This window comes from Mus musculus, chromosome 6 (assembly GCF_000001635.26).
Source record: "Mus musculus strain C57BL/6J chromosome 6, GRCm38.p6 C57BL/6J".
NCBI lineage: Eukaryota > Metazoa > Chordata > Mammalia > Rodentia > Muridae > Mus > Mus musculus.
In genome coordinates this window covers 84,995,504-85,020,370 of record NC_000072.6, presented here as the reverse complement: position 1 = coordinate 85,020,370, position 24,867 = coordinate 84,995,504, and the positions used below count along the sequence as shown (strand labels likewise).

At 37.9% G+C, this 24,867-nt stretch overlaps 1 protein-coding gene across 5 annotated transcripts in view; it reads left to right on the top strand.

Annotated features, from left to right (window-relative positions):
• The window catches only part of Exoc6b (exocyst complex component 6B), a 451,773-nt gene that overhangs the window by 49,888 nt on the left and 377,018 nt on the right, over positions 1 to 24,867 (top strand). For 4 of the 5 annotated variants that reach the window (XM_006506728.3, NM_177077.2, XM_017321822.2 and 1 more), the window contains exons 2-5: positions 8,888 to 9,053; positions 15,335 to 15,382; positions 17,086 to 17,176; positions 17,278 to 17,323. In XM_006506728.3, coding sequence (XP_006506791.1) covers positions 8,888 to 9,053; positions 15,335 to 15,382; positions 17,086 to 17,176; positions 17,278 to 17,323 — 351 coding nt within the window. The remainder of the gene's footprint in view (positions 1 to 8,887; positions 9,054 to 15,334; positions 15,383 to 17,085; positions 17,177 to 17,277; positions 17,324 to 24,867) is intronic. The other variant, XM_006506729.3, reaches the window with a different exon arrangement.

Sequence of the window (24,867 nt, the reverse complement as noted above, 5' to 3'; positions counted from 1 at the left end):
AAACTGCATCATGGACGTTCCCAGAGGCTTGTCTCCTACATTATTCTAGACAAGTCGACAGAACAGTATTAACTATTAGATGTTTTGTGATCACCTTAGATTTCATTAATTACAATATGCGTCTCCAGGTATTGATGATGATATGCAGTGGTCTATTTTGTCCTGTACCCAGAGTGTCCAATTTATAATCCTGAAGTCTGAATACAATCAGTAAGCATACTGAAGTAAGTAGAGATATAAACTCCTTTTGACCTCTTGTCGTTCTCTTTCAACATCATGCTCAAATGTGTTTTTCCACTTTATTTTTAACTTTTGGAGTAAACAAAAATGCTAATGATTCTTTTATGGAGTTTAATGAGAAGAAAATGTTTGAGGGATAAAGCCATGACAAGTTAAAAAAGATATATGAAAAAGAAAAGACCAGAACAAACTCTGGAATCTTTTTCTTGGATAATCAAAACCAAAACTCCAAACTGAAAATGTTCAGTTCTTTGTGTCTTGAGTTTTTCTTGGTCTTAAGACATATGAGTAGATATGTTTGGTCTCCTGTATTAATTACTCTTGCAGCCATCTCTGAAACAAGGGTAAATCCACATCCATTGCTTGATTTACATTTCCTCTTTGTATCCATTTTTGTCCTCTTCAGTGGGAGAATCTTTCCACTTCAGGCCCTGTGAAAACACCCGGAGATAAAATGGGTAAGAGAGTCTTTGCACAAGGGAGGACTAATGTTTTAGTATAGGAAGACTGATAATTGAACAGACCATCATGATATAGTTTAATAAATTTTGTGAGGGCAGTTAGTTACAGAGGAGGTGGGGATGAAAGGTGCTAAGTGATTAGAAATGGCTCTTCGGAAGAAGGAAGGTGTGAACTGTGGTTTTAAGAGTGAATGAGATTTACTTTGAAATGGAAGGAAAGGGAGGATAGTTGAGGCTGGAGACTGGAGTCCTTAACAAACTGTGGATACCTATTGTTGTTTGTCTCTTTGATTTGCCTTTGCAAACTGAACAACTTGCTGCATTTAGGATACTTTACCATGCAAATAGCAGAGGATTGAGGGAAAGTGATTTAAATAATTGGTAATTGACTGACAAATGGAGTATCTGGAGACAGCTGGTGAGAATTTCTTCACAGTCCAGGACTCAGGTGTTTTGTACACTTTCCCCTTTCTCCGCCTAGATTATTGGCACCATTTCCTCTCATTTTAGTATGGGTGCTTCACCTGCCTGTGTCTTATTTCTACAGGGCAGTATTTATGGTAGGAAAAGCAACTTTTTACACACTTCCCTCCCCAACTTTGGCATGTCACTAACAGTTTTCCCTTTTCATTGGTGAGAGTTGTATCCTTATGTTAACTGGTCACTGACAAGGTAACTTAAAGTTTACCTCTAGTTGTAGGATAGGAAGGTGAAACACCAGACAGAGACGGGATTGCTCAAACAGAAAAGCATCAATAGTTGCTATGTAGACACAGCTAATCCACAACTCACTCATCCTGCAGTGGAATTCCTCCTCCCTCCTTTCTCTTCTCTCATACTTCTCTCTCTCTCCTCCCTCCTCTTTCTCTTTCTAGTCAGGGTTTCTCTGTGTAGCCCCTGGCTGTCCTGGAACTCACTCTGGAGCCAAGGCCTCTAGAGATATGCCTGCTTCTTCCTCCCTTGTGCTCAGACTAAGGGAGTGTGCCACCACTGCCCAGCTCCCTTTTAGCCCTGGCTGACCTCAGCCTCCTGAGTGCAGAGATTATGAGTGTGTATCATCCACCCTATATGGTTCCTTCCTTATCTTTGCAAAAGTAGATTGAAGCTGATTTTGACTTTATGCAAGTCATACACTTCTGTAGTGGCTTAGTGTAGGAGAATGGTAAGTATTTGTTGAATTCAAGTTTTAAGTGTCAGTTTATCAGTTAAAAGCTTTTAAAATAATGCTTTTGAAATCTAGGTGGGAGGGGGATATGGAACCATTATGATGTATCAAGGTGTATTATTAGCAATGCACACTAGGATGCACAAATATACCTTTTGTAAAAACCTTTGATATACTAGGGAGGTTATGGAAATCAAACTCTTAGGCCTCCATTTTACTTGAATCAACATTATTGTATACAAATCACGATTAATTTCTAAGCATTTCTTCTTGCTTACTTTTTACAGTTCTAGGATATTCTTGTGATGGAATGATAAGCAATTCCCCATTGTTTGCTCCATAGTCTTTTTAAAAACTTTTTTATTTTTGGATATTTTCTTTCTTTATTTAAATGTTATCTTCTTTCCCGGTTTCCCTCCCTCTTGGAAACACCCTATCAATCCTCCCTCCCCCTGCTTCTGTGAGGGTGTTCATCCACCCACCCACCTACCCACTCCCACCTTCCTGCCCTTGATTCCTCTACACTGGGGCATCTATGGAGCTTTCATAGGACCAAGGACCTCTCCTTCCATTGAAGCATTACAAGGCCATCCTCTGCAACATATGCAGCTGGAGCCATGGGTATTCCTTTGTTGATGGCTTAGTCCTTGGAAGTTCTGGGGGGTCTGGTTTGTTGATATTGTTGTTCTTCTTATGGGGTTGCAAACCCCTTCAGCTCCTTCAGTCCTTTCTCTTACTCCTAGAGAACTCACTCTGGAGCCAAGGCAGAGATCTGCTTGCTTCTTCCTCCCCTGTGCTCAGACTAAGGAAAAGGACTGAAGGAGTTGAAGGGGTTTGTAACCCCACAGGAAGAACAACAATATCAACCAACCAGACCCCCCAGAATTTCCATAGTCTTGTTTAACTGTTATGTATCTTGTGTCAGAAAGCATAGAGAAGTACAGTCATATTTCAAAGAGTTGGTCTTTTCTAAGACTTTTTTTTTTTTAAGGAGGTTGGGGTGGGTGGGAGGTGCGGACAAGGTCTCAGGTAACTCCTGCTGGCCTCAAACTTGTAGTTGAGGATGGCCTTGAATGCCTAGTCCTCCTGTCTCTGCCTCCAGAGTGTTGGTAGCATGGCCATTTTTATGCAGTTCTGGGGCTTTCTGTATGAAAGGTTACACTATACCAGTTGAGCTACATCCCCTGCCTTGGACCCACAGATTTGATCAAATGCCTTTTTTGGATGTTTTTCATCAGTCTGTTTTATTTAGTTACATCGAATTCCATTTTTAAAGAAATATTAGAAATTGGTCATCACTAGATGGCAGTCTTTCTCCACTCTAGGTGATTTATTCAGAAGGGAAAGTGTAATACTATTAAAAACAGTGCTGACTGCCAGTAGAAAGCTAATTTAGTAGATCTCGAACTTTTCCAGTTTAAGACTTGTTTATTTATTTGTTTTTGCCTTTTGTATCTGATAGGCCTGTTGGTTATTGATGACTTATGCTGAAATATATTTGAAATGCTGAGTCTTTATGGTTTATGTTCACATTGCTTTTTACTGTGATAGAAGCAATTTGTAATTAAAGACACAAAATGCAAGTAAATATATTTTCACCTGTCTCATAGCTACATGGAAACTGTGTATCCTTTTCCCTTGCATGTACACAAAGAGTTCACCCAGAACCAGGGAGTACTGTAAGTTTCCAGAACATGGGAACTATAGGGCACTTTCTACATTCCTTCATTTAGATTTGTGTGCTTTAGATTTCAACTTTTTTTTTTTTTTTTTGAGTCAGGGTCTTGCCCTGTTGTCCTGGCTGGCTTGGTACTAATCACTGAGCTCAGACCCCTGCCTCAGCCTCCTGAATGCTGGGATTACAGGCCTGGGAGCTCCTTACTAACCAATTCTTATTTTAATTTTTAAATTTTCTACTCCAAGGGCCCACTGTAAACCTTTAAATTTATGCTACATCCTAGTCTAATAGAGTGTTAAAATCATGAAGATTCTAAGTAGGAACTTGGCGACATTGATAAGGAGATTAAATCTACCACCTGCTGTCTGTCACAGTGCACTCCTCCTCATTATGTGCCTGCATCAGAAAGTTCAGCGCTCAGCTAGGACTTCAGGGAAATTGTAATTGATTGCTGTTTCCTATTTTGTAAATGAGAAAGAGCTGAAGGTCAGAGAGATTAATTGAATTGGCCAAAGATGTAGCTAATTACAGGGCTAAGACCAAGGCCTCACAATCAGACATCTAAAATCCACATTTTCTTACTTTGATTTTTAGTTTAGGTTTTCTTTTCTTTTTTAAAAATAGGAAGCCCAGGGAGGCATTATCTAAGTTCTGATTCTCTCTGCTTATTTTCCTTTGAGTAGGCCTTTCATAGTTCAGGGGGCTTTGCCCTAGTTAGTTAGGCTCCTCTTGGAGGCCTCACCCTCCTTGCTCCACTTCCCAACTGCTAGGATTACATGCTCTGCTATACCTGGTGCCTGAATTTCTGAACTTTGTGATTTTTTTTCCCCATCAAGTTTGTTCTTTATCTTTGGAGAGAATGAATGAAAATTTTTTCCTGGTAGAACCTAATGTAGACACTATTACTGTGTCAGAATATACTGAAATTAAACCAAAAGTTTTTTAAAAATTGAATACCAGCCTATATTTTTAAATTTGAGGATTTTTCAGTGTCCCCCCCTGCAGCCCCCTAGTTTTCTACATGACAAGGAATATTAATATCTTTACTTAGAAGATTCCTTTTCTTTTCTTTGAAAGAGGAAGGTTTAAGCTTGAAACTTACTGAAATGTCAGTGGTAGGTTCGGTCAAGTGTGTTCTACATAGCTTTTGTAAAATCATCTACTTGGAGGGCCGCTTATAATTTTGTTCATCTTTTTCTTTCCAAGGAAGGGGAATGAATCTTGATGGCTGTGTTTTTACTGAAGTCAGTGTTTGTAGGCATGTGTGTGTGTGTGTTACCCTTAATTTTGCGGTGAACTGACATGATGAGGAAAATAAACTGTCTTATCCAGAGGATAAGTACATGATGATCCTGTACCATACATTACTCCAGACTCAAAAAACATGGGCACTGAGCAAATATGTGTTTGCTGAAGGAGTGTCAGGGATCAGAGATAATGTTGACATGTCCCAGTCAGCGTGTGTGTTATTGGTTCTGAATTGATACTGATTCCAGGAGACCTTAAGAAGCATTATGGCCCTCCAGTTAAAGCAGGGCTTAATGGAGGTTAGAGGATTAATGGAGTTTGGCTGAAGTCTGATTCACAGGTCTAGTGGGTCTCTTAACTCATCCTGTGGTAATCCAACCTTCCCACCCCTAATATATATATAGTTGGGATAGATATACGTAGAAGTAGGAGGAATTCTTGCACTAGTTCCCTGACCTAGCATGAGGGCTATTATGGTTGTGGTTGGAAAGACTAAATGCCTTTAGAGTTGCCTGTTCCTGGAAAAATAGTGAATCAATGCAGTGTTGCATCCCTAGAACAATTGCAGAAATTAGTACTATCATCAAGGACTTACTTGAAAGATGCCTGGGTGGAGAATGACAGTTGACTGTCAAAAACTTTTATCAAGTAGTGACTCCAATTGAAGCTACTCTACCAGATGTAGAGTTCTTTTCTTGAGAAAGAAAGTTCCTTTCTTGAGCAGGTTAACACATCTCCTGGTACATGGTATGCAACTATTGATCTAGGAAATGTCTTTTTGCTCTATACCTATCTGTAAGGTCCTCCAGAAACTATTTGCTTTCAGTTGTCAAGGGCGGCAATATACCTTTATATTAACTATACATTAGCTCTCTAGCTCTGTGTCATAACTTAGTTTGAATGGATCTTGATTATCTGGCTCTTCTTCCACAACGTATTACATTAGTGTACCATATTGATGGCATTATACTGATTGGACCAAGTGAGCATGAGGTATCAACCATATTGAACTTGTTGGTAACACAAATGTGCATCAAGTCGGGAAATAAATCCATGTAAAATTCAGAAGACTTCTACCTCAGTCTCTTGGTCACTGTTCTATTTCTGTGAAGAGATGCCATGACTATAACAACTCCTATAAAAGAAAGCATTTAATTAGGATTTACAGTGTCAGAGGTTTTGTTCATTATCATCATGGCAGTGAGCATGGTGGTACACAGACAAACATAGTGCTGGAGAAGTAACTGAGAGCTCTACATTTGGATCTGCTGGCAGCAGGAAGAGAGAGACATTGGGTCTGGCATTTGAAACCTCAGAGCCCACCCCCATCAGCACTTTTCCTCCAACAAGGCCATACCGCCTCCAAAAAAGCCACACCTCCTAATCTTCTAATCTTTTTCAGTCACTCACTGGTGACTAAGGATTCAAATATTTGAGTATGTGGAACCATTCTTATTCAACCCACTGCACTCAGTAAAATTCCTAGGAGACCAGAGGTGTGGGACATGCCGAGGTATTCATAGTGTTTAGTTTGCCTATTTGGATTCTGGAGAGAGTATATTCCTCACTTGGGTAAGTTACTGTGACTCAGATACCAATGGCTTAGAAAACCATTAGCTTTGCATGGAGCCTGTAACAGGAGAAGGCTCTTTAACATGTCCAGGCTGTTGTGCAGGCAGCTCTACCACTATATGATCCAGCAGACCTAATGATAACTTGAGGTATCAGTGGCAGACAAGGATGCTATTTGGAGCCCTTGGAAGGCCTCTATTGGTGAGTCACAGAAGAGACCTTTGGGATTTTGAGGCAAGGCTCTGCCGTAATCTGCAGACAACTTATTCTCCCTTTGAAAGACAGCTCTTAACCTGCTCTTAGGCCTTAGTGGAAACTGAATGTTTGACAGTGGTCCAACAGTTTACCATACAACCTGAGCTTGTTCTTGCTCTTGCTGCAAGACCTTTCCTTTACGGGCATTAGAGCCTACTTAGGGATTCCAGCACATATTAAAGACCAGCTAATACATCCAGTCTCTTGGACTGAATAACTACTGGGTTCTTGGCCCTTCTGTTGATAGGCAGCCATTATTGGATTAGCTGGACCACAGCCTGTAAGCCATTCTAATAAATCTCCTTTATATATATATGCATATACATATGTATATGTGTATATATATACACATATACACATACATAGTCATTCTGTAAGTCTGTTTCTATAGAGAATCCTCATTAATACAGAAGCCTTTGGAGAGACTTAAGCTGGGGGGGGTAATATCTGAAATACTGATTCAAAGAGATTGTTTTAACTGCCATGTGGACTATGTAATTGGTGGTGGTGATGGTGCTGATGGTAGTGAATGCATGATGAAATTTTGGAGGCTTTTTAACTGTTCTGGTGCAGCTAAGTTTTACATTTGGACAATGATTTAAATAGAAATGGTGGGTTGTATTTAATTCTAGAATATGTTTTGGAGGTTGAGTTGTCATGACTTAGTAGTAGACTAGATGGGGAGAGGATGGACAGATGATAAATGATTGTAAACACTTGACATATGTACACACATGTACACACACACACACACACACACACACTACATTTGGATGGCTTTTAACAATCTAATTGGAGTACTGCAGTAGTAATAGGAAATTTGAGTTTAAAGTTCAGAGAAATGCTCTCATTTGTAGATTATCCATCAGGAAGTCAGTACTATATGATTGATAATTTTGAGCCATGAGATTGCTTGATGGGAGAGCATGGAGAGGTGTAATAGAGGAGGAGGCTCTAGAAGGGAGATTGAGAAGGTGTGTCAGTGAAAGGGTAAATTCATGTTAATGTGGTTACTATCACTCTCTCCAGAAGAAAGTGCTTAATGAAGAAGTCAGCACCAAGCCTCAACAAATACTGCTGTTAGAGGAGTAAAATAAATACTTGCTCTAGTGGGAAGAAAAGAAGTAGAAAATGTTTTGCAAGAATGGAAAGCAGAAAACCTATGGTAGCTGGAAGGGGACATGCAGTTCAGGGCAAGTTTTCCACTGATCTTTATACAGACATGATCTGATGGAAAGGGAAAATTACATGATGTAGAGCAGAAGTTTGTGAAACAATAAGCAGGGTTAGCTGCAAATGAGCTCTGTCTGTGTAGAGCAGACAGAGGAGGAAGTACAGAGGTAAGCAGGTTGGCTGGTTTTCATGAGGGAAGAAGAAATAGTTAAGTGTATTCCCTTCTCTCCTTTCTGGAAGTGTATAGTTAGAACAGTAAGTGAGAGGGGTGGCTCAACATTGAGGCAGAAGAAATTAAAGTTTCCACACAATGAGAGTTTATATTATTTTTTGAGATGTTAATCTTTGCTTGGGTTGATCATTCCTAATTCAAAAGTCTCAAGTACGAATGCTCATAAGGAATGTATGATGACTGTCATAAGTGGAAAATGCCAGGCTGGCCTCATGTTTGTGACCTGTTGTAGTCAAAACACTAAGTCACTAAGACATTGAATAGATTTACCTTCTGGGTATAAGTTATATGTGAAAACATGATGAATTGTGTGTTTGGATACAAGATAACTCATACAAATATGAGTTATTCCCCCAATTCCTCTAACTAGAAACATTAGGTGTCAAGCATTTTAGACAAGGGATTTCATCTCCAGTAGGATTTTCTAGTAGTGTTGAGTGACTATTTTAGATTGTAGCTGTGTAGTTATACTGAAGCTAGCCAGCTTGCCTGTGATTTTTTTCTCCAGTACTATTCAGCTTCTTGGGTGGAGTCATGGAGTAAATGGATAGTTGGATTTATTGAAATCGAGTTTTTCCAGATGAGCTAAATGGAGAAATGGACAGGAGCTGTAATTCAAGTCTTTTATTTTGGGATGACAGTCTGATGGTGTGCCAAATGCTTTAAATGAACTAGAAAGCAACTTTTTTCGATTTTTCTAAAACAACAAAACAAACCGGACACTCTTTTCATGTGGGGATAGAATGGACTCAGTTGGTGGTTTATGTATCCTGAATATCTAGTTTCTATAGAAGTTTCTTCCGAGTTTGTGATTCTCTTCTCCTCAGAAGTACTGTAATCTTCATGCCATCTTCTCTTTAAAGGTCTGTCTATGATGGTGAGGAACATGGACGATTCATGGAGAAGCTAGAAACTCGTATCCGCAATCATGACAGAGAAATCGAGAAAATGTGCAACTTTCACTACCAGGGCTTTGTGGACTCTATTACTGAGCTGCTGAAAGTACGAGGAGAAGCCCAGAAACTCAAAGTAAGGAGACATTACTGGGTATTTGCTCCTCTGTCCTCTTCTGGGGTTCTGATTAGTTCTGAAAGAGTAGGGCCATACTGCATGGCGTGTAGAACAGGTGTGTTTTATTTTCATGGGGCAGATACTTTAGTTCCCACTTTTCAAATAGAGAGTCCAGGTGAAGGTGCATGGACAGCCTGTCCAAACCACAAAATTGATAAGAAGTGATCATTACTAAACAAAGTACCTGTACATTTAGATATGATCATATCATTTTCCTGGCTTAAAAACCTGCATAGCTCCCTTTGTTAGGTTTGAGAGAACACAGTCCAGCATACTTAGTATAGTGCTTAAGGTTCCGTTCATCTGGCTCTGCCATGTCTTCACTCTCATTTCTTGGCTTCGATGGTGATGGTGATGATTATTTTGAGATAGGGTTTTCCTATGTATCCTATTCTGGTCTCCAACTTCCTCCTTCCACAGCTTCTCAGGTACTAGGATTACAGGTGTGTCTCACTGTACCTGGGGTACAGTGAGATTTTTATGAAGTATGGAAAGGAATTCATTCCAAAACCTATATAAAGAATACTCTTTTAAGTTAGTTTAGTGCCTACAAGAGGATTGAACCAGTGACCAGTTACTTAGACTGTTCCTGAAGCCACCAGCTTCTTTGCTGGAATTTCCACCCAACCCCCCACGCCCCAGGCATTAAAAAGCTGCCATTACTCACTTACTTGAAAGGTCAAGGTGAAAAGGCCTGTGTGGCTGTGGAGTGCTGCCTACAGCATGTTTCATGTTCAGGCAGGTCACCGCAGAGCCCTTCTCTTAGATGACTTTGCTTGTTGATCTGAAGACTATTCTCCTAAATTTGTTATGTTAAACAGTTTAGATTTTTGCCATTGCTAAGAAGACTCATCTGCTCTATCATTAATAATAGTTTTATTTTATTCTCTCTGGTCTTTATACGTTTATTTTTCTTGTTGGAATTTAAATTAGAATCCTTAATTGAATTTTTTTCTTCATGGGGTTAACTGTATAATGGGTATAAAATTCATCTCAAAGAATATATTACTTAAAAAAGCAAAGAAACAGTTTTTAAAAAAAATTTTTTTTATTAGGTATTTTCCTCGTTTACATTTTCAATGCTATCCCAAAGGTCTCCCATACCCACCCCCCCCCCAATCCCCTACCCACCCACTCCCCCTTTTTGGCCCTGGCGTTCCCCTGTACTGGGGCATCTAAAGTTGGCAAGTCCAATGGGCCTCTCTTTGCAGTGATGGCCAACTAGGCCATCTTTTGATGCATATGCAGCTAGAGACAAGAGTTCCGGGGTACTGGTTAGTTCATATTGTTGTTCCACCTATAGGGTTGCAGTTCCCTTTAGCTCCTTGGGTAATATCTCTAGCTCCCGCATTGGGGGCCGTGTGATCCATCCAATAGCTGACTGTGATCATCCACTTCTGTGTTTGCTAGGCCCCGGCATAGTTTCACAAGAGAGAGCTATATGCAAAGAAACAGTTTTATTGAAAGGCTAAGCAAGCTATTAGATATCAAATATATTCTAAAACTGCAATAGTTAAAAAAAAAACATTTGCCTGCAAAATATTACTTAAATAGACATAAAACCATTAAGCTATTAAACCTTGTAACTTCTTTTATTTAATGTGAAATTTTGTGTTTAACTACAGAAATATTGATGTTTGAAATAGAGGTGCTATATTGCTTCTAGCTGTGGGATATTATATAACAGATATATAATGTAATATGTTACATAAAAATATCATTACTTATATAAAGTTTTCAATACTTTGAAGTCTCAAACACATTGGATCCTAAGGTTTGTATGATAGAACTCATCTACCTTGAGAAACAGAATAATGCCAACATCATCAAATACTTCTCTATTCTCTATGTTTCTTAGTTGCTTTCTCCATCTTAGATGTAACAAGTCTTTTGATTTGTTGTGAATGTGGAATGTGCTGCTTGTCCTCACTCAGGCCTCATAGCTCCCTCACAATCTTGATTATTCTTTTTCTATGCTTCTTAGTCTTGTGCATTGCAAACTTCTCCCACATATTCTTGGGAATCTGCTCCAGGATGGGCCAAAGCATACAAGGGATGTAAAATATGGTTTAAGCAAAATTATACAGATAATTGCCTGGAAACTTAGCAATTGCTGACCTTAGTTTCTGATTGATACTCACCTTTGTTCTACTTTCTCCCCTACTTTAAATTGGCTCAAGTTAGAAATTTCTTTAGATTGGTCTGAATGCTTCTGAGGGAATGCCTGACTATATTTTTCCAGTTTGGTATTTTGGCTGCTTGAGACTCTTAGCTAGTTCCTCTGAGGGTGAGAGGAATCATGTCTAGCTGCACACCTGGTAAGCTCTGCTCTGGGTACCCATTTGACCTGGGTGAAGAATGCTGAATTTCTTAACTCTAGAAAGGAATTTAGAGGTGGAAATTTTAAAGTTTTTTTTTTTTAAAGATTTATTTTATTATTATATGTAAGTACACTGTAGCTGTCTTCAGACACACCAGAAGAGGGAGTCAGATCTTGTTACGGATGGTTGTGAGCCACCATGTGGTTGCTGGGATTTGAACTCTGGACCTTCGGAAGAGCAGTCGGGTGCTCTTACCCACTGAGCCATCTCACCAGCCCCAATTTTTAAGTTTTAATCAACCACTTATAACACTAAGTTAATAACATTACACTTTTTGTGATGCTCATTATTTTGTGTTCACAGCATCTTTGTATAAGTATATATACAGTGTGTATATGTGCATGCACGTTGTCTTAGTTAGGGTTTTACTGCTGTGAACAGACACCATGACCAAGGCAAGTCTTATAAAAAACAACATTTAATTGGGGCTGGCTTACAGGTTCAGAGGTTCAGTCCATTATCATCAAGGTGGGAGCATGGCAGCATCCAGGCAGGCATGGCGCTGGAGGAGCTGAGAGTTCTATGTCTTCATCCAAAGGCTGCTAGTGGAAGACTGACTTCCAGGCAACTAGGGTGAGGATCTTATATCCACACCCACAGTGACACACCCATTCCAACCAGGTCACACCTATTCCAACAAGGCCACACCTTCAGATGGTGCCACTTCCTGGTCCAAGGATATACAAACCATCACACACGTCCATACTTTTTTATATTAGCAGTGTCTTTCTAGACAGTTTTTTCATTGTAGTATATAGAACAATATACTAGAATTACTAGAATTCAGCTAGAATTAAGATAGTTACTATTTTCTTACTGTTGACATAGAATAGAGCTAGGAGGCTGGAGAGATGGCTAAGCAGTTAAGAGCATTACCATTGACATAGAGTTGGCTCCTATGGATTTGTTTTTGGTGATGGTTTGCATGAAATCAGTTTGCTAGAATTGATCAGTATTTCTAAGAAAACTTGGAATTAAGCAGAAGGGAATTAAATAGAAAATAAAATGTACTATATCTAGTAAAGATAAACATTGTTTCTTGAAAATTGTCTCAGTCTGTGTCTCTCTCTCTGTGTGTGTGACTTTGTTTCTGTCTCTCTCTGTGTCTCTGTTCATTTTACATGTCTGTGTCTGTCTGTGCCTCTCAGTGTGTCTGTTATGTTTCTCTCTGTATATCTGTTTGTATCCCCATGTGCCTGTAGTTTCTCTGTGTTTATATCTCTGCATATATGTCTGTATTCATGAGTCTTAATGTAAAATATGTGTCTATAAGTTTGAAGTTAGAAACTTTGAGAAATGATGCAATAAACAAGACTATTTTATTTGCGTATGAATAATAGTGTTGAATGTAGTTGTATTGGAGGTTTTAATTTTGGGAGAACTCAAGAATAGGCTAAAAACATCCAGTTTCTTGAGACCATACTGTTTTTTATCCACATTGGTTTCTCTTACTTTGACCTGAATCCTGTTTTCTAGTGAGAGACCTTCATTAGAAGCAGCCTTTCACATTCCTGAGGCTGCTTAGCCATAAGAGGCCCATTGGACACGCAAACTTTATATGCCCCAGTACAGGGGAATGCCAGGGCCAAAAAATGGGAATGGGTGGGTAGGGAAGTGGGGGGGGAGGGTATGGGGGACTTTTGGGATAGCATTCTAAATGTAATTGAGGAAAATACGTAATAATAAAAATATTAAAAAAAACAAAAAATAGTACAACTTTTTATATATTGGTTAAAAATAAAATTAAGGAAAAACTAAACTGCAAAAAAAAAAAAAAAAGATAATGACATGCCAGACTGGCCCAGTGCCTCTCTATCTCCCGCCCTTCTGACCTAAGTTAAATGTTAACAGGCTGCTAATGTTTAAATGGACCAATCATGTGAAACTGCGCCAATTCCTCCCCCAGCCCCACCCCTTTTCTATAAAAACCCCTAGCTTCCAAGACTCGTGGTCGACACCTCTGTCTCCTGCAGGAGATACGTGTCAGCCCGGAGCTCCATCATTAAACTACCTCATGCTTTTACATTAAAAAAAAAAAAAAAAACAGCAGCCTTTCTTGTGTTAGCTCTTCAAGAGGTTTGAAACAGCCATTGTTTAGGTGTGGGATGAAGAATGCAGAGTCCAGATATAGTGTGTAGGATCTCCAAATCACCTTTCCTTTATCTATGGGCTAAAAATAACTTCGTTTGTTTTTTATGTGGTATATGTTTGGCTCTTTTATTTATTTATTTATTTATTTATTTATTTATTTAACATTTTTAATCATACTGCAGTTTGACATCTGACATCTGAATGTCATTCTCATCAGTTGATCGTGTCACCCTACCATCTTCTTTTATTTTAGAGTGGGCATAACAACTTTTGGCTTGTAGGCCAAATTCAGTTTGCCCCCTATTGTTGTAAATAAAGTTTGATCGAGTCCTAGATATACCAGCACATAACATTTTATTTGTGGCTACAGTTCTGTCAGTGTTGGCTAGTTATAGCAGAGGATTTGTGGCCAGAAAAACAAAATATTTACTGTCTTACTGTAGTGGAACCAGATTGCTTTGTTGAATGTTTTAGAGTTGCATTTAGGGACTACATCCTTTCTTGCCTCTCACTGAGCTCACAGTCTATTGGTTAATGGTGTTCTTCACATCTAATGGTCCTAGGATCCTAAGTATCTATTGCTTCTTTTCCTCACATTTTATAAAATATTTTTCTGGAAGAGGTCAGATTTTATTTTATCTTTGAAAGCAGGGATACAGTCTCCAATCTGTTATGGATTATATATTATCCAGTTATTATATACAATTTAAGATAAAAATTTTAAAAAGTGTGTTTTCTGAAAAACTAGTTTCTTGAGATGATGTTGAATCAAATAAGTGTGGAAAACACTCCTTATGATGTCTCTTTCCTAAGCATTTATAGTGTTATTTTTCCCCTCTTTGTGTGTATGTATGCAATGCACGTGTGCACATGTGTTAATAACATTAGCTAGCATTTCTTGATGCTTTAAGGGGCATTGTAGGAAATACTGGGTTGAGGTTGCAGTAAAAGTATAAGGAGTGGCAGTCACTAGTAGAAGGCCTGATTGTCTCTGTTTAAGAAGTTTACAAGTAAATATTGTCCATGCTTTGATAATGTCTGAGGTGATAAAGAATTGCTATTCTAAAAATTTATTTGTCTTATGTTAGTGGAAACATCAAGAGTAGATCATTGAAAAGGTCTGTGCTTGTCCCTTTAAATTATAAGTCATAGCTTATTTAAGGCTTATTCACTTATTTCCACTGTCTGGTGGTGAAATCGATGAGGTAATGAAAGTGTTAGAAGCTGTTATGAGTTAATGATCCCAAACTATTTAGTAATTCATTTTGTATCATTAAGATGATAAGTAGTAACAACGTGGCTTGTGTTAGAAAGTTGAACTTATTCCTAGCCTTTGCAGGAGTGCCTTGTGAAGTAAGAAGTGTCTGTGTTAAAATTTGTGTTCTAGACATTGCACAGATAGTAAAGCTCTTTGGATTATTTTCCATTTTATTTCTTTCTCCTTTTGTTTTTCTTGTTTTGTAGTTTTTCCCTCTTTTTTCTCAGAGTTAGACTGTGATCGAGGCTATGATAATATCTTACTTAGGAATGCACTATCTAAAGTACGTCCTAAAGCTTTGCTTTTCCTTTTGCCAAAGGTCATGGGATGCCTAGTAGAGAGGTTGGTAAGGGTTTAAGTTGTAGAGCGAGCAGCTGGACCCCCATGTGCTGGAATGCAGAAAGCACCTAGAGACCTAACCCCAGTCTTCTTATATTACATTTTGATCTTTATCCAACTGTTGTCTAAGCGTTTGTTTTTTATGAGTTTAAATTGTCTTCTCTCCACAGAACCAGGTGACGGACACTAATAGGAAACTGCAGCACGAGGGCAAGGAAGTAAGGCCACTTTACCTTCTACAACGTCTTTTCTGTTTCGTGCTGAGGGCTGTTCTTCACTTTGGGACTTACAGAATATAAGCAGTGTGTTGGAAGTACTTGGGTGCAGTTGTTACTAATTGTAATGTCTACCTGAATAAAATGAATGCAGCCCTTCTTGGCTGTGTTTAAAAAAAGAATCATTGAGTAGTCTGCCATACCTGCTGGAATGTTCCTCCTCCATCTTCACCTGGCTCAGACCTCCACTCTTGTGGTTCTTCCGTTTTCAGTCAGGATCCCAGGTAGCCTAAGCCTGATTTGAACTGATTTCCACTTTCTCATTTGTGATTACTGGGAGTATGCCGCTGTACCTGCCTTATATTACCCCCACCTTCTTTTGTAGAATGATTTTACTTATTTTATGTCTAATAATATGCCAAATATCAGGATTTTTTTTTGAACAGGGTATGACTATGTAGCCTAGAACTCATGAACTTATAAGAATCTTCCTGTCTCAGTCTCAAGAGTCCTGGGGTTACAGGCACATATTTACATATTACCTAGTAGTTCATATATTACCTAGTAGTTCATATATTACCTAGTAGGTAGGATCTTTCCTGAGGACCTTGTTGGAAACTGCAGTCTTACCCTCATTCCCTGCGTTCTTTTTGTTTTTCTCCACTGTGCTACTGTACTTTCGGTCCATATTTTTTACTCATGTAGTTGTTTTTGTTTGTCTTCCTCCATTAGAATTAGCTCTACTTTAGTAGCAGGTTTGCTTGTTTTCTTAATTGTGCATCTCTTCTGACTTTCTAAACAACAAATGTTACAAAGTGAGTGCGCAACAACTGTTTCTTTAAAAAAAAAGCATAATCAATTCTGTTAATTGACAAACTCATCATTTACACCTTTACAATTTGCACTTATAGTTTATATCCATTTAATTACTTAATCCAAAGCCAGGACTGCTATTTCCCCTACTTCATTGATGGGGAAACAAGAACAGATGATTTGAAATTTTATAATAATCCACAAGGCTGAGGTCAACCTTTTCTGACTTGAAGTACATTCCTCTTCTGTGTCATTCACCTTCATTCTCTTTATTCTTTTCACATATTTAAGGGATATAATTTTTAGGGGTGTGTATGTGTGTGTGTCTGTCTGTCTGTGTGTCTGTGTATCTGTGTGTGTGTGGCGGATCCTGAAAGCAGATATAGAAATTGTTTTTCATTTTGCACAGTCCATATTCTACAGATGTAGTTTGTTACATTTTGAGATGACTGTGAGAAAGAGTAAATCAATGTCCAGTAAACTGGATCTTATACAAGATTGTATCTTTTAAGTGGGTAGCTTGTTTGTTAAAATGGAACCTCTTAAAGATAAGAACTGCCTCCCTCTAGGAGCCCAGCGGGCACAAGGAAATGTAAATCATGGAGTCTGGTAGGGTTTGGAGAAATGGGCAACCGTCCTGACTCCCCATAGCCTTTGTTCTTTAGGATTCATTTTAAATAGCCCTTTTTAGATGCATATGCAGTGTGGTGGGAAAGCAGGAAGCTATGTAGGAGTGCTATACTGATTGAGGAGGGCAGTTCTTAGCTTACATGGTAGATTATTACTAGGGAACTGGGATTCTTGGATGAATTGAATGCAGAATGGGAAAAATGTAACTGAAAATGTTTATTTACAGTTCTTGGCATAATTCTGTTTTCCCCCCTTTTGCCAAGCTGGTAATAGCAATGGAGGAGCTGAAGCAGTGTCGACTACAACAGAGAAATATTTCTGCCACTGTCGATAAGCTAATGCTGTGTCTTCCAGGTGAGGAACAGCTAATGGAGTGGAATTCTTGACGTAATTCCTTTAGCTGAGTTAGTTTATTTTGTTTAATGATGCATGTGTCATCTGTTTTCTCTTTCAAGTCCTAGAGATGTACAGCAAACTGAGGGACCAGATGAAAACCAAAAGGTAAGATTTTTAAATTGGTCTTTATTACCAAAATTTTCTTTTATTTACAATACTTAAAAAAGAGATTTATTTTATTATTTATTTGTGTGTGTGTGTGTGTGTGTGTGTGTGTGTACACGTCTGTGTTTTTACTACATGTGTGTGGATACCCACAGAGGCCAGAAGAGGGCATTGGATCCCCTGGAGCTGTAGTTACAGGCATTTGTGTGTTGTCTGATGTAGGTGCTGGGGTCTGAACTTGGGTCTTCTGTGAGAGCAAGTACGCTCAACCACTGTCCTCTCTAGTGTCCTCCTTGCGTGTTGAGCTGTCTCAAGTCTTTCCTTTACTCCCATAACCTCTTCAGGTTTAAGGAGTGCGGGCATGTTATTTTATTGCCTTTTTTTTTTTTTTTTCTATTTTGGAGATAAGAGATTGTCAATATGCATGGCTTGATTTTGCTGTTTTTTTTTTTTTTTTTTTTTAAAAGGTCATGTGTACAATCTGGAATTTAGTTGAGCTCTTTAGATTTTTTATGCCCGACACAGTTATCTTTGTATGGCTTTTAGTAATTCATTTTCCATTTGTTCTCACTGTTACTTGATCTTTCTCTGTGTATCTGCTTTCCTCTCAATCAGTTAGTTAACTAGATTTTAAGAGTCTTATCTTGTTTTCACTAGTGTCTTATAATCCACACCTCTATATTTCCTTGAAATGCTTGCTTCTAAGCTTACAATAATCTTTAACTAATATTGGATCTTAAAATAATTATGGCAAATCATGTATAAGCAAGATTTTTGTAGTAGTAGTTTCTATTCAAATTGAAATGCTTTATAGATTTAATTATTATAATTATTAATTGATAATTATATGAAATTATCTCACTGTACCGCATATACATATATAATTTTTCATCAATTAAAAATTTAAAACTATACCTCTGTTTTACCATCCCTCCCTTAGTGTTATTATTGTAATTACTCTTGTATCAGAATATGGCATAGTACCTATAATACAGTTTCATTTTTGATAAAAACTTTCACATAAAAATGTTTTAAAAGTAAGATTCAAAAAATTCTTCATTTATTTGTATATTTTAAGTGATTCTGACACTTTAGATCCTAATTCTTTACTATGCCTTTTTGAATTAAAATGATAGTTGTAAATTCTTTAAGAAATATGGCATTTCTGAAATAGTTTATGTAAATAATTGTTGTTATTTTCTATACTGTCACATCCACCATTTTATGTATACAGTTTAGTGTTGTCTTCAAAAGGGTGTCCTCACGGCTCCTCTGCAGAGCATGTCAGTGATCTAGAACAGAAGCCTGCTCCCCTTGTTCTTTCCCTTAGTCTGCACAGCCACCATGTCCATTTAGCCATATGTTTGCCTATTGTGACTATCATATAAATGGGGCCACACAGTTTGTGCCCCTTTATGTTTGACTTCTCCCTTTTACAGTGTTTTTAGGATTTAGCCATGCTTTGGTGTGAATCAGTACTTCACTCTTTTTGTGCGGGTGCTTCTCCACTGGGTGGATGACTACATTTTATTTTTTTCATCATTTGATGAGCAGTGGGGTCATTTTCACTTTTTAAGTATGATGAATAAAGTTATGGATGCTTGTAAATTTTTCTATGGAAAATGTACTCACTAAGTTCTCTTGGGAAGCAGTGATTTGCAGATCTGATACTTCCAGACCCACCCCTATTTTAAGGCTCTGCTAGGGCCAGCTATGATAGCTTATGCCTTTAAACCCTTAGGAAGCAGAGGAAGGTGGATCTTTGTGAGCTTGAGGCCAGTCTTATCTCTGTAGTGAGTTCCAGGCCAGCTGGGGATGCAAGGTGAGACATTCTACAACAGCAGCAGCAGCAGCAGCAGCAGCAGCAGCAGCAGCAGCAGCAGCAGCAGCAGCAGCAGCAGCAGTAGTAGCTCTGCCAGGCCAAGTAGCATCAGTTTTAGAGACTATTTAATCTGGTCTGGATGGCTCAGTGGTTCTTATGAACCGTGCTGTTTGGCTGTTTAGGGTTAGGACATTTCTCTTGTTTTTTTTTTTTTTTTTTTTCTGACCTCCCTAAGTGTTCATCTCATACCTCCTGTCACTCTGTCCTCTTCTCTTCTCTTTCCCCCCACTTCTCTCCTCCAGTGCTTCTCTCCCCATTTCCTTACCTCACATACCCCTGTCTGGTCTAGTACTCAGCAAAGACTCCAGGCAAGCCCTATGCAGGTTTCCCCTTTTTGGTCTACTATTTGATGCCTTAGGTCAGCAAATCTTTGGACTCTGAGACTTTTTGCTGACTGTGACCATGATGTAGCAATCACCTTCAGGTAGATATCCCACCTTGTTTGTTTTCTTCCTTTGGAGTTCACAGTTGTCTGCTGCCTGCTGCTCGATGGCTGAAGACAGTTGTCTAGGTATTAGACAGAACCTACTTGGTTATAAAGTGTTGCATCATGTCTGTTCCTTGTTAAGCTTTCATGGCTGGAGGCCTTCTTGAGCTGTAAATATTGTTTATACTATTGACTTTTGTGTTTTCTAACATATCTTTGTTAATAATGCTCTTCTATTACGAAAGGAACTGCGATTTTTCTGCCATGAAAGCTTATATTTCATATTTTATTGTTATAAATGAGAGGAAAATATTTATAGGTAACTCTGATTCACTTTTAGGGACCTCTTAGTAGAATTAAAAAAACATCATCTTGAAAGAGTTCTTCTTATCACAATAGCATTCAACTATTTTATTAGAAACTCTTCTAAAGCAGCTGTTCTTGAGCTGTGAGTTGCGACCCTTTTGGGGTCAAACAACCCTTGCACAAAGGTCACCTAAGACCATTGGAAAACAGATATTTACAGTGTGATTCATAACACTAGTAAAATTACACTTAAGAAGTAGCAGTGAAAATAATTTATGGTTGGGGGTGGCAGCACTAGGAAGGCTGAGAACCACTTCTAAGAGGGAAAGAGGAGAGTGAGCACCATGCGGATGGAGTGGAGGAACTGCTCTTCAGGGGGATTTCTTTTTAAAGACAAGGTTTTTGCTCTGCAGCTTTGGCTAGGCTCACTCTGTGATCCTACTACCTTTGTCACCTGATTAAAGGTATGTGTTACCACCACACTTGACCTCATTAGTTAATTTATTTTTACATTTTGTAAGATTTAATTTTTTTAAGTTTTTGATTTTGTGTATATGTGTGTATGAGTTGTGTATATGTGCATTAATGCATTGGGGTATAGGTACCCCCAGAGTTTAGAAGAGGGTGTCAGATCCCCTGGAACTGGAGTCCTGTATGGTTGTGAGCTGCCAGATATAGGTGCTGGGATCAAAGTACTCTTTATTTGTTTGTTTGTGGGATCAAAGTGCTCTTTGTTTGTTTATTTGTTTGTTTGAGACAGGGTTTCTCTGTGTAGCCCTGGTTGTCTTGGAATTTATCCTGTAGACCAGGCTGGCCTCAAATTCAGAGATCTGCCTGCCTCTGCCTGAGTGCTGGGATTAAAGGTGTGTGCCACCACTGCCTGACTCCAAAAAACTCTAACAATGAGTCATCTCCAGTCCCCAATTGTTTTAAATGACTGTTTCATTTGTATATATTACCATATGTGGTATATATGCTTGTCAGTGTGGGTGCATATTACATGTAGGCAGGTATATGTATATGTGTATGTGTATATGTATATGATCTATCTATCTACACACACACACACACACACACACACACACACACACACACACACACGTTTGTGGTGGCCAGAAGTTGATTTTTTAAAAAAAAATCACATCATTCTCTACCTTTATTTTTTGAGATAAGATCTGCCAGTGAACTTCAGGGATCCACCTGCCTGCACCTCACAGAACTGGGGTTATAGGAATATCCACCACACTGGGCTTTTTATGTGGGATGAGGATCCAAACTCAGATCCTTATGCCTATGCAGCATTATTTACTGACTGAGCCATCTCTACATCCTTCTTTCAGTTTTAAAAAACTTTATTTAATTTTATGTGTGTGTGTCTAAGTGCATATACATGTACCTTTAAAGTGGAGTTGCAGATAGTTGTGAACTACATGGGTGCTGGGAACAGAACCTGGGTCCTCTGCAAGAAGAGTAAGCATTCCTAAATGCTGAGCCACCTCTCTAGCCCTTTGCATTCAGTTTTAATAAAGTATAGGTTGATGAAAGTAATGCCAACATCTTGTATGAGATTTTCAAGGACTCTATAAGTGGGGTTGTATGTGTGTTAAATATTTAATTGGCTGCCATTGGTTAGTTGTTTATCTGTTATATAAAACACTTTAGAAATTTGAATAATCTTACTGATCTATTATGTTTGGAACATAAGCTTGCTAGGAGAAAAGAGACAGTGGGAAATAAGGTGCTGTTATTTGTTTCTAGGAATAATTGGGTTTTGAAAAATGTGGTGGTTCTATTTGACAGAGCAGATGTTTTCATCATGGGCTGCATGTCTGCATGCAGCATGGCTGAATTCTTCTCATTCTGTAAACAGAGTTCTTAGATAGAACTAAACCCCAGAATGTATTTATCTTGGTGGTTCAATTTCTATTACATGCAGTTCTTCATACCTAGTTGAGTCATTGCTATTCTGCATTTGCTAAATCATGTAAAATTGTAATGTTTTAGAGTCTAAAATTTTAATGGAAACAACTATTTCAGATTTATATTTGTACTTTTATTTCTAAGTTTAAGATGAACAAACCTCTCTTTTCTCCATCTGCTTGGACTAAGAGTTTAATTCTTAGAACCTATGAAAAAAGCCAAAAAAAAAAAAAACCCCAATAAATAGACAAAAAAAGAAATAAACAAGTCTGTAGTCTTGGTGTTTGTTTTTGAGTGTTGAGTCAAGAATCGCTGAAGTGTCTGCTGTAAAGAGACTGTGTTTAAACTAGAACTGTGTATCAGTTTCATCTATGGAAGGAATGAGTTTTCCCTTTCTAGACAGATGGAAAATGTCAAAATTAGGGAATTTTAAAGTCTAAAGAGGAAAATTATGAATATTTTGCTGTCTAAAGAAAAAACACTATATGATTCTCACTTTCATGTTTGATCCTAGTTATTTATTTGAACTTTTTTGTCTATGATTTGTATTTGGTGCTAGATATCTATGATTGATGAATAAATTATGCAGTTATACTTTCTTTTGAAGACAGAGTCTGACCTGTAAACTTACTATATAGTCCAGGCCTTGAATTCATGGTGATCCTCCTGCTTCAGCCTCTCAAGTGCTTTGATTATGGCAAGAGCCACTATGTTTGGCTTTATAAATCCTATGATTGTATTTGTAAGGTCTGTTTGTTTTTAAATTAGTACACCATCTGGGAAACATTACAGCATCAGCATCATTCATGAAAAGGATAAATCAAACCTCCAGCTCAGCTCTTTGCTCTAAAAACCTATTTAGCACATTATTCAGAGGTAGAGGACTCATCAACCAGACACTAAAGAGAACCAGTGCTGTCTTTGGTCTTAGGCAAAAACCTGAGAAGTGTTTGTTATTTTCAAATGTTTTCTATTCAATAATATTGTAAATATTTTAATCAGTTTATTGATATTTTAATACATGGATGTATCACAATTTATTTAGCCAGCCAGCTTCTTCTTATTTAATACCTATTTTACTTTAATTAGTCTACAATTCAAGAGGCTTATATAGTTTTGACAATTACACTTCTTTTGAAGTTATACAGGCAGAAAGGATGCCTTGAGAAGGGATGGAGAAATGTTCAGGTGTAGAGGTAAGTGAAGGAAACAGAGCAGTGGGGCATGTGGTAAGAGAGCAGGAGGCTTCACAGTTGCAGTTGAGACAAGACGCAGGGGCAAGAGCAACATCTTTAGCTACCAGGAAAACGTAAACTAAACCTATACAGAGATTCCATCCCTGGGGGCCAATGAGATAGATGCTCATTGGGTAAAGGTGCCTATCAGGCAGGATTACTGCAAGTTGTTCCTAAACCTGACACATGCCTATAACTGCGCTCTCACCACATAAGCAAAATAAATAGATACAAAAATAAATAAAAGTTTTAAAATAACAGAAACAAAAAAAAAAAAAAAATAAATCCCATCTCTGACTTATCCTAGTTAGAATAGCTGTTATCCAAGAAGGAAAAAGACAGAAAATGCTAGTGATGTGGGAAAAGGACATATATGAAGTAAAGACCCTCATGAAGATATAAGCACTGTGGAAAACAGTTTAGAGATTGCTCAAAAAGCTAACTATATAATAGAACTATCATATTATCAAGCTCTATCTCTCCTGGGTATATACTGAAGGATGCTAAATCAGCACACCACAGAGTGAACCACAGCACAGAGGTACTTCCATATCATGCTCAATTATGTACTTAATCATGATAGCCAAGGTATAAAACCAACCTTAGCACCCATTACCAGATGAATGGATAAAGAAAATGTGGTTAATATACACAATTCACCCATAAAGGAAAATGAAATTAGGGCATTTGCTGGAAAATGTAGCATGGAGAGATCATTATGTTAGATTAAATAAGTTAGACAAATATTGCATGCTTTTTCTCATGTACAAGCTAGCTTAAAATTTAAGAATATGTATGAATAAGGTATAATGATATATGATAATTCTATGAACCCTTTTTTGTATTCTATATTAAAATGCAGGAATAAATCTAGATTATACAAATATTTTATATACTAATTAGTATTATATAATAAGCATATATATGACATGGTAACAGGAGATAACCAAAGGAGGAGGAAGGTATAAAAACAGTGAGGAGGAAAAAACAAGAGGGTAATGGGGGAATTAAATGCAAGCATGCCATGTTTTCTCTTACGTGCAGAAACTAGATTTAACTGCACACATTAGCATCCTTCCCTATACAAACGCTGTGACAACCAAAGGAGACTGAGGGGAAGATGGTGATTGCTGAAAGGGAAGGAGAAAGGAAGGAGGAAGGAAGAAGGAAGGTGCTGGGGAGTAAAAGTGAGCAAGATGCTTTTGTTATAAACCCATTTTTTTATATTAAGACATCAATAAAAAGAAACTTAAAATACTGATTCCAGTTACTTGAGGTTATTCTGTAGTTTATCGTTCATCTTTAATTTTTAGTCTATTTGTATCTTTCAATTTAAAGTATGTTTCCTGTAGATAAAATATGATTGTGCTTTTTATAGTTGCACCCTGGAATGAAAGGACTTTATAGTCCTTTCATACTTAATGTAATTAAAGTTGGATTTTTCTTTTTCATAGTTTTTCCAGTCTCCTTGGTTTCTGTTCCTCCTTTCTACTTTTTTGTTTTAAATATATTGGGGTGTATGCTTTTATTTTTTATTGATTTTGAAATATTAAAACATTTTTTAGATTCATTTACTTTATGTGTTTGAATGTTTTACCTGCATGTATATATGCACCATATGTGTACAGTACCAGAGGTGGCCAAGAGAGGGTGCTATATCCCCTGGAACTGGAGTTAAAGATGGTTGTGAGTTGCTATTGTATTTGCTGGGATCTGAACCCCAGGACTCTGCAAGAGTTTCTAGTTCTCTTAACCACTGAGCCATCTTTTCAAC